Source organism: Zootoca vivipara, chromosome Z2 (assembly GCF_965207765.1).
Source record: "Zootoca vivipara chromosome Z2, rZooViv2.hap1.1, whole genome shotgun sequence".
Lineage (NCBI taxonomy): Eukaryota > Metazoa > Chordata > Lepidosauria > Squamata > Lacertidae > Zootoca > Zootoca vivipara.
This window is the reverse complement of record NC_142585.1, coordinates 18,360,758-18,373,851: the sequence shown is the minus strand read 5'-3', so window position 1 is coordinate 18,373,851 and position 13,094 is coordinate 18,360,758. Positions and strand designations below refer to the sequence as shown.

At 43.9% G+C, this 13,094-nt stretch overlaps 1 protein-coding gene across 9 annotated transcripts in view; it reads right to left on the bottom strand.

Moving 5' to 3' along the window:
* Positions 1-1,160: 1,160 nt before the first annotated feature.
* DRP2 (dystrophin related protein 2) overlaps positions 1,161-13,094 on the bottom strand; it is a 61,200-nt gene continuing 49,266 nt past the window's right edge. For 4 of the 9 annotated variants that reach the window (XM_060270456.2, XM_088664526.1, XM_088664523.1 and 1 more), the window contains 9 exons: positions 11,850-11,986; positions 9,520-9,585; positions 8,279-8,344; positions 7,522-7,680; positions 6,990-7,218; positions 6,372-6,492; positions 4,944-5,030; positions 4,257-4,344; positions 1,940-2,074 (listed from right to left, as the gene is read on the bottom strand). In XM_060270456.2, coding sequence (XP_060126439.2) covers positions 4,292-4,344; positions 4,944-5,030; positions 6,372-6,492; positions 6,990-7,218; positions 7,522-7,680; positions 8,279-8,344; positions 9,520-9,585; positions 11,850-11,986 — 918 coding nt within the window. In that variant the 3' untranslated portion in view covers positions 1,940-2,074; positions 4,257-4,291. Of the gene's footprint in view, positions 2,075-4,256; positions 4,345-4,943; positions 5,031-6,371; positions 6,493-6,989; positions 7,219-7,521; positions 7,681-8,278; positions 8,345-9,519; positions 9,586-11,849; positions 11,987-13,094 lie in introns of all 9 variants that reach the window. The other 5 variants (XM_088664519.1, XM_088664522.1, XM_088664521.1 and 2 more) reach the window with 5 other exon arrangements.

Below are 13,094 nucleotides of genomic sequence, written 5' to 3'. Positions count from 1 at the left end.
AGTCCTGAGTGAATAGGCCATGACTGTGATGTTTATCTGCCTCTCCTTAAAGAGGAGAGGTGAGAAATTTTCAAGTTTAAATGGGAAACTTATGGTGTACAACAACCTTGTGCCAAGACTGCTCTTGGAATGGCCTGGGTCTGTCAACACAGCACCCAAGTGGTTTCTGCAGCATCAGAAGATTTGGGCTACATGAATAGCATAGTATGCTTTGTGCTAATCCGGTGTGTTTGGGGTTAGAATGGGAACTGCACAAATCAAGGCCATAATACCACTGAGAGCTGACCTTAATGGCAGTGGTTTCCAATGCTTTTTATTTATTTATTTTGCCATGCCTCTCTGTTTCTTTTCATTTGTCTTGTAGCCTATGGGAGATGCAGAGAGTCTGGTGCCTTTGCTATCCCAGTCAGGGAAATAAGCCACATTCCATAACTTTCTCTCAGCTGGAGATATGGAGGCAGCAGTTCTACCATAGCAATTGCTAACCAAGGGAAGAGCCTTGAGCTGCCTGATCAACAACAGCCCAGATTTAAAAATACACCCCTGTTTAAAATGATTATGGGATCATACTAGCTTAAATCTAAGCAACCCAGCCTAACTAGAGGCCTAATTATTCAGACCCCAGTTCTTCTGAATGGTTGCAATCTACCTGAAAGGAAGTGGGGACACCTGTTTATTTTCCAACATAACTAGCTGTGCTGCTGAGCATAGTTCAAAAGAAGTCCTTCTTGGTCACTCAGAAGCGCAGACATGCTCTGCTTTCAAGTGCTCCTGCAACTGAATATTTTGTACTGCTTTTGACCTGTGTGACTTGGTTAGGAGCACCATGCATAGGAAGCTCAAGATAGCAGCTATCCATATGCTTCTTAAGTTTGCCGTTGCCACACACAAATTGATCCAAAGAGGGAGGGACTGGACCCCATAGCACAATGCGTAAATCAACTCTATAGATGGCAGCAGATTCTGACTCCCAACAACCTTTGTTTGCAGGAGGTCACTCAGATGGAGATTATTCCAACTCCAAAAGGAAGCAGGCAGGCCTAGGCTCTTTGGAAGAAGCTGCTGGGGCAGACAAAGAGAAGAGAGGGAGCTGCCTCCCATCACATAAAAAAAGCAGATTTTGGAACAGAGCAGAACTGCAAATCCAAAGTAAACACATAACAAGGAATTAGAATTTAATGCATGAGGAAGTCCATTACAGTGCTTAAATACAATATATATAATATGTATTTATATATTATGTATATATATATATATATATATGTAAATTAAAACAATAAGGCTCTCTGTTATAAAGCTTCTCTCACATAAGGCTGCTGTTACTGCCATTGAAACAATAATATGTTTTAAAGCCTGCTCCTCTCCCTCATTTTACCATGAGATTTAATCTGGGCCTTGTCTCCTCCTTCCACTGAGCTTGGAAGAAGATACGGAGGTACCCGGGCGCTTGCAAGTTCCTTTTGCAACATACCAACTCTTTTCTTTTGTTTTTTCTATAAAGGTTTTGGATTTCTTCCCAGCTTAAAGGTTCTTCATGGTTTATCGGTCACTGTGAGACAATTCCAGTCCCCATAAAGCCACCATCCTGTGAAGGCCACAGATCATTCACTTGGCCAAAATCCACTATAGGTCATTTCCTGACTCACAACCAAAACTGGCCCAGAAAAAGTGACAGTCCACAACACAAACTGTAGAGGGCGGGGGGAAGCTATTCATGTCAGTTTGTAGTTTGCACAGAAAGGCACCACCATGTGCCCTTGTTTCCTTCCTTTCAGAGTTCCTTGAATCTAGACATGTGTCAGCATCCAGTTTTGACCTCATCTGGATTTGGGGTACGTAACCCTGGATTGCCCTTCCAAAGGAAACGCTCTGTAGATACACCAAAGGAGTGCTCTCCTGGAAGCCAAACCCTGCAAGGATGCTGGTGAGCTTCTGCTGAGGGTGTCCCCTTAAGGATCCGAGTGAAGTCTGTCACACAGAGGGGAGGAGAGAGGAAGGGAGAGTAGCAGCTGCTGAGGAACTGGTTAGACAAAGCCTCTCACTTGCAGGAGGTGTTAGATAAGGGAAGTTGGACCTGAAAGAGAAAACAAAACAGGGTCGCATCCAGTGGAATGTGTGCCTGCTGGATTCATGTTATAAAGCTTGTCTCCAGATTGTGTCTTTGTTTTTTAAAAAAACAGGAGGGATTCACTGGCATACCAGAAATCTGGGTTTGTGCAATTCATGAATTAAATTCTGGCTTAACAAAACCGTTATCACACACACAAACACCCTCAATATTGGACTGCTTGCAGCTAGGGAAGAGATGGGGAAATGCACTAAAAAATATGGGACAACGATCAATTGGCAGGAAGATGTATAACCTCCATGCAAACAAATCAAGATGAATGCACATTGTTGTATAACCTCCCCACAAACAGATCAGGATGAATGTTCAATAAACAGGTTGCCTGGAGAAGCCCAAGGATATTCAGAGTTATACCCAGAGGCAGTTTGGAGAGTGGAAGTGTTAAAGGCTTGTGTATATGTGTATCATGTACAGACAATTTGTATTTGATAATAGTGCTAGTAAGTTGTGTTGATCCCCCACCCTGTAATGTTTTGGGCCCTTCTTCATTTTTAGCACAGAAATTAGTATCTCAAGACAACAGGTGTAAAAACTTTTAACAAAATGCTACTTGGTAAGTATATAAGGCTTACGGACAAACATTAAAGGAAAAAGCAGGCATGCACACAATCCGATTATATTCACAATGGAGCTTAGTTAAATCACCCATCCCACCCACGATTTCCACCCATCCATATATATTACTGTGTCGCATAAAGATGACATTTGAGGCTGCAACCTTAGAGGCCATGAGGCTATATTGGCTCTCTTTCTCTGGTACTGGATCATCCCTCCCCACCATTTTTGAGAACTCTGGCCTGGCCCAAAGGATATCACAGCTCTGACCTTGGTAGGAGTCAGGGGTTTGTGTTGGAGCATTTGCGAGACATACCAGAGTGGGAAGAGGACTGGGAAATGTCTTGGTTCTAAATGATCCTGAGTTTTTCTTTGCGGCTGAAATTCCCCCAAACCAGGCAAGTTTTTAGATCTCTTAAAGGGAGGGAAATAGTGGCATTCCTTTTTATTTTTTAACCCACAAAATGACAGGAGGAATGCAAGAGCCTTTCTTCACCCTCCCTGTCGGCAACACACTGTTAGTCCTTCTAGGACTGGTTCTGCACCAGAGCTCAGCTGATTGTGTCCCACATCCTGTTCAGTGGGCATTTTCTTTTGAGTTTAAGCCTGGGTGCATTGGAAGAAAAGAAACCATTCTTTCCTTTGAACTTGGGCCACCTGACACCTGGCAATGTCAGGCGATTGACAATTTGGCAACTCTGCCCGCCTGTCAAAGTGATGAGGAGCAGAGTTTCCACCCTGTTCATTACGTTTGCAGCAATTCTACAGGGTTTCAGAGGCTGGGGGAAAAGCCATACTGAGGAAATATTAAATCTTTACACTCAAACTATGGCTGCATACACACCATATATTTAAAGCACACCATATATATATTTACCCACCCTAAACAGAATCCTGGGGACTGTAGTTTGATAAGGGTGCTGGAAATTGTAGCTCTGTGAAGGGTGAACTACAGTTCCCAGGGCGGTTTAGGGGAGAATGTCTTCGAATGTATAGTGTGTGTATGCAGCCAGTGTCTTGCAGCTATCCACACTTACTTTTCCTCTGCTCTTTCCAGGCCCGGTCCGTGATTTAAAGCTCCGTGGTGTTTTTTTGCTCCAGAGCTGTCTCTGTGAAAACTCTTTAAAGTTCAATCAGGGCAAATGTCAATCTGCGGGAAACCTAAATTTTCTCTGCTTCAGCTTTAAAGAGCCGGTTCTGGAAGGAGAAATCTCAGAGCAAAAAAAACCCCCACTTGGATGCAGAGCATTTAAGTGCGGACCTCTGCTTGGAAAGAATGCATGGGTTTTATTAATTCTTAAAACAAGTTTGTCAATGAGCCACGAAATCTTTATGTTCTCTTTCATTAGCGATTTCCCTGAGATATATTTCTCAGTAATATAAGATATAAGAGGTGAAGAAAGCCTTAGGCCTATTATGCCACTGTGAGGGGGGGAAAGGGAGGCCAATGGTTATGCCCATCAAATAAAAACGGACACACTGGCAAAAGCAGTAAGGCTAGGTTATACAGGTTTGGTATGCCAGACATCAATGCCGTAAGCAGCCAGACCAGCAGCAACACAATAGCTAATACCAGCTGATGCCCACGGTCAGCTTTGAACAAGTCATCTAGGAGAACTTGAGAGACTTCTTCAGGAAGGCCAGGGGGTGTGGTCTTTGCCCTGTTAGGGAAAAAAGGGCCTGTGACTCCAGGGGCCTACAACCCTCATCAGCGGTTCTTTATGCATGGGAAGCAAATGGTCGGTGGGGAGGGGGAATCCCTGTGCTAGCTCCGGCCCCCATTTGCCATCCTGGTCAGCCTTCCATTTGTATAGGAAGACTGAAGTGGGAAGCCTCCTATACTCATGGAGACTCCCCATATATTTTAGAACCCCGATCTTTCATGTTTCTAAAACATGTGGGGAACTTCCACAAACTCAGGTAAAAAAGGCTGCGGTGAGGATGGCAAGCTTCAAGGGTTACAGTGCAACTGTGCAACTTTTTGGACCTCTGCAGCACATTTTAGACCACTGCTCGTGCCTTGGGCTCTCCAGTAAGGCACACTGCTTTCAGTAGGGGCCGCCATTTTAATTTACCTCAGTAATCCAGAGATGGGGAATCTATGGCCCTCCAGATGTTGCTGGGCCTACCATTCCCATCATCCCTGGACATTGAGCCCCACTGGCTGGGGCTGATGGGAATCCGGGTCCATAAGCACCTGAAGGGACACAAAGTATCCCATCCCTGATGATGTAGGCACAGATGATTTAATGCACTGTACCTCCAGTGTTGGGAAAAGCATTCCGAAGCTTCTCCATGATATCCTCCAGACACAGACTGACGTCCTGAGTACTCACCTCCACCTCATCTAAGAGAAAGAAAAATGAGTCAAAGGGGGGGGGATATCATGTTCATTTTGTTGTATCTGGGATTTTCAATGAAGAGTCAGTTAAAAGTGGTCTATTAATCAATCAATCAATCAATCACCATCTTGCTGAAAGGTTGGGGATAACACTACAAGTCAGACTTGGGACTATTAGAGGACAAAGCCCTCTTTCCATTGAAAGTCACACACACACCATACATATGAAGCAGATTTAAAGCACATGGCTTCTCTCAAAGAATCCCAGGAACTGTGGTTTATTAAGTGTCCTGGGAACTGTACATCTGTGAGGTATAAATTACAGCTCCCAGGATTTCTTGGAGGAAGCCATGGTCTGGATGTGACTGAAGGCTACTAGACTAGGAAGCAGAGAGGCCAATGGCTCTGTAATGGTCCAGTTCAAACACATGTTTATAATGCCAAGATGTGTTCTCAAACAGATGATAAAAGACCTACAACCCAAATTGGGTTCTCTTCCTGTTTCAAGGAGGGGGACATGACCAATGACCACCCTAGGGTTACTTGGGAGGAAAGGCAGGGTTATTTATTATTATCATTACAGTGGTACCTCTACTTACGAATAACTCTACTTACGAATGTTTCTACTTACGAATGGAGCTCCGTCCGCCATCTTGGATGCGGTTTAGATAGGATTTTTTCTACTTACGAATTTTTAGATAGGAGTTTTTCTACTTACAATTTTTTTCTCCCAATGCATTCCTATGGGATTCGGCTTACAATTTTTTTCTACTTACAAATGTGCGTTTGGAACGCATTAAATTCGTAAGTAGAGGTACCACTGTATTAATTTATTTATTTATAAATAATCTGGCTGGGTTCCCCCCCACCACTCTGGGCGGCTTCCAGCAAATACCAAAATACATTAAAATATCACAGATTAAAAACTTCCCTAAACAGGGTATTAAAGAAAGAAAGGACTACAGTAGAATAAATAGAGCAGGAAGGCAGGAACTGTTCCTTAAGGTACAAATTCATGCACCGCATAGTTAAACTATGGAACTCACTCCCACAGGAGCACCAACCTGGATCGCATTAAATGAGAACTAGACAAACTCAAGGAGGATAAGTCTGTCCATGGCTACTAGCTATGCTCTGCTTCTGAATACTGGTTGCTGGCATCTGCAGGAGGAGACTTGTGCCCAGGTCCTGCTTACAGGTTTCCTAGAAGCATTGGGCTTGACACTGTAAGAACAGGATTTTGGGCCAGCAGGCTCTTCTTATGCTCTTTTATTGCTTCAGCAGAAGTAGGAATGAGGACATTCAGGAAAGAAACCCAGCAGCCTGCAGGGAATCACAGAGCCTCACCTGCAGTTTCCGTGTTTGGAGTGCCAGGGCCTTTTCCTCTGGTCTGACCCTCCTCTGATGGATGGGGAGAGGAAGCCAAGGATGAGGCTGTAGAGCCATCCCCTTTGGAATCTGCTCCAGGCTGGGAAGAGAAGGGAGATGTTAAAGATGCCCATTACCACCAACTTCTCACCTGGTGTTTCCCCATCTGTCCTGCACGGCACATGGCCACTGGCTCTGACATCCTCACAAATCCAACCGCAGCTTCAGGGTTGGGCTGCCCACTAAATCTGATGGGTCATGATCCACAAAACCTGGCCTAGTTTCAGTTCATATCATTTCTTTTGAGTGTGTAATATTGGGAAGGGCCATAGCTCAGTAGCAGAGCACCTGCTTTGGAAGCAGAAGGTCCCAGGTTCTACCTGCAGTATCTCTAGGTAGGACTGGGAACATCTTCCATCTGAAACCCTGGAGAGCCACTGTCTGTTTGTGCAGACAATACTGAGCTAGATGGATCAATGGTTTAACTAAGTGTAAGGCAGATTCCTGTGCTCCTAATGATGTCAACTGAGGATGAATGCACCGTATGCAAAGAAGGCCAAAGAACTTTCTTTGTGAGATATAGCCCACAGCCAATACCTGCAGAAGCAGCTCTCTCAGACGCTGCAGCTGAGATTCTAATTGTTTGTTGTGGTCCTCCAAGATCTGCATCCGCGTCTCCAGGCGGCTTTTGTGCTGTCGAAGGATCCGGGCCTCTGCCAGCAGCTCTTCGTTGTGTGGATCCTGTGCTGATTCTGGAGTTCCTTCTGCCGACTCCGCTGCCTCCTCGTGCTGCCATTTCAGACGCTTCAGCTCCCCCTGGAGAACCCTGCAAGGAGAAATACAAGCTTGGGATGCAGCAAGAGTATGCTGGCATCAGGAGCTTAAGATGCTCAAGAGCTAGAACAGTGGCTCTCAAACTTTCCAATCCCTGGACCTTTGAAAATTGCTGAAGTTCATGGAGGTTTTAATTGGGGGTTGTTGTTTTTTGCCAGTATCATGAATGAAAGCAAATATCATTAGGAACATCTGTTCCTGTCACACCCAAGGGTCCCAGAAATATTTGCACACATCTTACAAATCTGTAATAAAAGGAATGATTACAAGAACTCTGCTGGCCATGCCCACTTACCTGTTTTCATCCTCCAGGTGCGCCAAGATTCTCTCCAGTTCCCCTTTGTCGTCTGTGTTGGTGCCGTCCTGGGGCTGCTGACTACTGACTGGTTCTCTGTCTGTAATAGGGCTGGAGTGGCGCAAAAGGTACTGGTCCTCATCCCTGTTGTGGACAGAGCTGTGATGTGGTTAATGCAATGAAGCTAGAAGTCTTAGTAGGGGTGGTTTGTTGGACTACACTACACCATGCATCAGGCCTGCTGAACTAATCTAAACAACTGGCATGCTAAGCTTCTGCCTCTCCCCCTTCACAGGAAGTTCAATGCCTTACATTGAATCAGGCCTTGGTCCATCCAAGAAATGTAGGCCAGATTTGACACTGGAAGAGTCCACAAGCAATTGCAAGTGGGAGAAGCAAGACATATGATAGAAGTGAGGTTATGTGCTGTATTAATGCTCATTTTCCCCACCCAAGGGAAGTGGGGGGATGCCCACATGGAATCTTTCTCTGCCCAAATGAAGGAGAGGAAGATAAAGGGTCGGGGACACCTGCCAAGAGATCACAGCCTAAATGTGAAGCCTTATACACAGTCACACGGGAGTTAGTCCCATTGAACTCAATAAAACTTTTATTTCCACAGGTGGTTGCAGTGTGAAGTTGCCTAATTAAATATGACCTCTGGTTGGACCCTGGTATCCCCCAGCCCCTAGCTTTGCAACTGACACAAAGCACACAGATTTCAGTAGAATTCGCAAGGAGGACAGTAGCAACTTACAGGCTGTCATCCGGAGAAAGGCTGTCGTTGTAAAAGGAGGAATTCTGGCTTTCCATCTCTGCAAGCCTACAGGAAAACAGAAGAGGGGCAATGAACTGCAGGGAAGTAGCGAGGAAAGACAGAAGATTTTCCAGAAGACCCCAAAAGGTACCAGGTGGCCACAGCAGGAGAGAAATTGCAGCTCTCACGAGGGTAGGAAATTCTAGGTACGAAACAAGCTCCTCCAAATTAGCAGTTTAAATATTGCCTTGCCTCTTACATTCCACTCTAAAGCATAGATGCCTAGTGCTGGTTGCACTCCTCTAAATTCATCTCTGCAATAAGGAGGTCCAAGCTGGATGTTCCAAGCTTAGACCACATGGCTTACACAAGCCACATTTGTGTTTCTATACAAATACTGTAACATAGAAACATTTACCATTTTGGAATCTAAGGTGTCCCACCTGTCTTTTCTTGCTGCTGTATGGAAAAGCACATGAGTTTGATGTTTGAAGAGTTTGTAAGTAAAACATTTTTAACTTACCAAACGTCTGGTCTCTTTCTATGCTAAGGGAAGTGGGGATATTTTAAACATCTTCTAGCCTACATTTCCATGTTGCATGTTTTGCAGTTTTAAATCTGTGCTGGAGCTCTCTCTCCAAAGAGTACCTGCCCCAAACCTGGATCTAGGCATCTAGAGAATTCTCCATTTATTAAAATACCCCTTCCCAAAGAAAAAAACCCACCACCCATCAGAAAACAGGATCACTGATAACCACCCCTGATACCACCATGAACAAACATAATCATGAATACACTATTAAAGGGACATCTGAAGAAGCCCACAGCTGGAAGCCATCAATATTCCAGGAATTTTAAGTTTCACCCTTAAATGGAACTCTTGTCTTCTTAGCAGTGCTATTGTAACCAGGTCCGTATAGAACTTGTCTAAGGCCCGGGGCAAGAGAATTGCTAGAATAAAGTTATAAACTCAAACAAAAGGAAGCCAGTCCCTTGCAGGGGCCCCTGGCCAGCTTAGCCTTCTGAGGCCCAGAGCAAGTATACCCAGCTGCCCCTCACCCTGCAAAGGCCTGATTGTAGTGGTTGGAGTGTTGGAGACAGTCACCTTCTGCCTTTGCTGCGGAGGGCTTTTCTGATGTACCAGGTTTTTCTCCACTCACTGAACCTGTCATACTGGCTGTGCCACCCCATACCACCCAACATCTTGGCCCGGCCTCTTTCTTAGGGGTGTCAAGTGGTACCTGCTGGCGAAGTGTTCTATCCGAGAGTGAGTATCTGCATGAGGTAACATTGGAGAGGAGGCTGGCCTGAAAGGAACAAGCAGAAGTCACGAAGGTATAAAATTGTCAGCTGTTGCCTAGCAGGGGTCTAATGAAAGTGTCATCTGCACCGGTCGTCCATCAACTACCAAGGCAGGTAAAACAAGGTCCTTGCATTAATTTACAAAGCCCTGAACAACTTAGGTCCAGCGTACTTATGCTTGAAATCTTCTGTCCCAGCTCAGTCACTGATATCATCTTCAGTAGTGTCATTGGTCACCTCCTGAGTTTATGAGGCTCGTTTAACATTGACAGAAAACGGAGGCTTCAGTGTCAACAGCATAGTCCTGTGGAATGCTCTTCCAGCAGAGATAATAATAGTAGTAGTAGTAGTAGTAGTAGTAATAATAATAATAATAATAATAATAATAATATTTATACCCTGCCCATCTGGCTGGGTTTCTCCAGCAACTCTGAACAGCTTCCAGTACATATAAAAACACAATAAAACATCAAACATCAACAAATTCCCGAGACAGGGCTGCCTTCAGATGTCTTCTAAAAGTTGTGTAGTGCTTTATCTCACTGGCAATTGATGGATTCAGTAGGTGTCGTCTATATTACCCTTTAAGCATCTCCTGAAAACTTTACAATGCTGTCAGGTTTATGCAGACTATTAAGAAAACATCTTTCTGTTATAGTAAGCTGATAATCTGTGATATTACTCTTTTTACATGGTGGGGTGTATGTGTGTGTGTAACACTGTTGTAAGCAACTTAGATTTTTTTTTTTAAAAAAATGAAATTGTGGTATATAAGCATTTTTATAAACAAATGAACAACAAGTCTGTGGGGAGACCCCTTGACATTTGGGAAGGGGGTGTTATCTGCTGTAACGGGTGGGGAAGCAGTGGCCACCCGTATGCTGTTGAGCTCCTGCCAAATCTCCCACTAACTGATATCTCCACAAGCCCAGCTATTACACCAGAGTAATCACTGCCAATGACTCAAGACTTTTCAAACACACACACACACACACACACACACACACACACACACACACACAGAGAGAGAGAGAGAGAGAGAGAGAGAGAGAGAGAGAGAGAGAGAAACGGCACAAGGATATGGCCCCTTTGATGCTGTTGGATTCCAACTCCCATCAGCCCCGAGTCACTCTGACTAATGTCCAGGAAGGATGGGAGTATTATTCCCATAACATCTGGAAGATCACAGGTTCCCCTCCCCATGGTTACTATGCAACTGTGACTTCTGAAAGCTGACAGCAAAGGATCACAGAAAGCTGCCTTATGCCAGGTCTGGGTATTCAGCTCAGTACCGTCTTCTCTGACTGACAGAGGTTTTCTAGGGTCTTGGGCCAAGTGGGGTCTTTTCCATCTTCTGCATGCAAAGCATTTGCTCTGCTCCTAACCTACAGTCTCTTCTCCAATCCGAGCACCAGTTGTGCATGAGCATTCCTAGAAGGAATGGAATGCTGGACTTAGTGGAGACATTGCTTCTCATCACTACTGAGCTGATGGCACCCTGATGTGGATTCTTTCACCTTCAGCTGTGATGGCAGATGAAGTTTGTACAAAGTTAGCTTTGGAATCTTATTATCCTAGTAGTAGGAGTAGCTGGTACTAGAAGATGGAACTGGAACTTTTTACAAGCACCACACAATATCCATTCTGCAGTTGTAAGGAAACAATGGTGGAACTCCTTGCCCATTGATACTAGGTAGGCCCCTTCATTGTATTATTTAAAGTGCCTACTAAAAACTTATTTGCTAAGGCAAGTCGAACCAGATATGGAAAGCTGACATACATTTCAATAGTTTTCTTTTTTTTATATAATGTGAATTTTTAACGACTGATTTTATTCATTTTTGGAATTGTTTAAAGTCAACTTGTCTTTAACCTCTGATTTCTATAGTGAACCTTAATGTATATTTTATGTAAATCATGTAAAGAGATTTCAACAATTACACATTTAATTACATAAACTTGCCACCTTCCAGTGACCCACACCAGGCCACCCATCCACCGTTGATGGGGAATTCTTTGCTTCCCAGAATTCTAGGTTTGGTCTAAGTTCTGTTGAGGCCAGAGATGGGGAACATGTGGCCACCCAGATGTTGCTGGACTCTAGTTACCGAAATCCCTGAGCAATGGCCATGCAGATAGGATTTGGGAGTTCAACACCTGAGGATTGCATGTTCTCCATCTCCTGTTTCTTCTCACCCAGCAAGCATCATGAAGATGTCCACCGATCAAGGAAGAGGGTGGGGAATTTGTAGCTAGGACCAGGACTTACGTTTCAATGAAATCTGCCTCCAGGACAGACTGGACCGGCAGGTACCCTCTTTGGGGATGCTTGCTGAAATACTGCTTTGACCGGAACTTGTTTTTCAGGGTAGTGGCAAAGTCCCTCATGTTCTCACTAGAGGTGGTCTGCCAGAGAAGAACAGAGGAGATTAAGGCTTCGTTCACACACCTGTTTACTGCACAATCACTATAGTGATTCATACACTATATATAGTAAACGTAAGATTAAAAAATAGATTAACCTGATAGAAAATATACAGAATACTACTGATCCTAACTTGAAAATCATTCTCATGCATTTGTTAAGAGTGTTTTTCAAAGTTATTTGGGTTGTATCCAGAATTCGTAATACTCAGATCTGGTCCCCTGAAATTAATTGACATTAATTTCTTAGGTCCCTTAATTGAAATGGGTCTACTCTGTGTATAATTTAATTGAAGAAACCCTTCCTTTGATTTTTCTTAAAAGCATAGTTGTGGATCCAGCATTGAATTCAGTTTGAAAAAACAGGTGCCCAGTTCTCCAGAAACTCATTTCCTCTTTAATAAGACTCATTTGTTCTTTAGAAAAGATGTCAATGTGGACATTACTGTCTTAATAATAATAATTTATAATTTCTACCCCACCTATCTGGCTGGGTTTCCCCAGCCACTCTGGGTGGCTTTCATCAGAGCATTAAAAACAGAATAAAACTTCAAACATTAAAAACTTCCCTAAATGTTACGACAAAAGCTCTTACCTATGAGTAAGAAAGAAAGCTTTATTCAAGACTTGCAACAGTACAGGTCAGGCAGGCTACAATTACTGTCAAATCCCACATATTTTAATCTCCATTATTCTATATATGGTGTTTTAGTTTTTTTTCTTCATATTTAGCATATTCTGGTCTAGCAGCTATTATATGACTAGTCAGTCCTCTATGCTCTTTCTGTATTTTTGTGTGCAGGCTGAATAAAAGAACATTGGGTCAAGTGTGGAATGATTGTTGTTGTTGTTGTTGTTGAGTCGTTTAGTCGTGTCTGACTCTTCGTGACCCCATGGACCATAGCACGCCAGGCACTCCTGTCTTGCACTGCCTCCCGCAGTTTGGTCAAACTCATGTTAGTAGCTTCAAGAACACTGTCCAACCATCTCGTCCTCTGTCGTCCCCTTCTCCTTGTGCCCTCCATCTTTCCCAACATCAGGGTCTTTTCCAGGGAGTCTTCTCTTCTCATGAGGTGGCCAAAGTATTGGA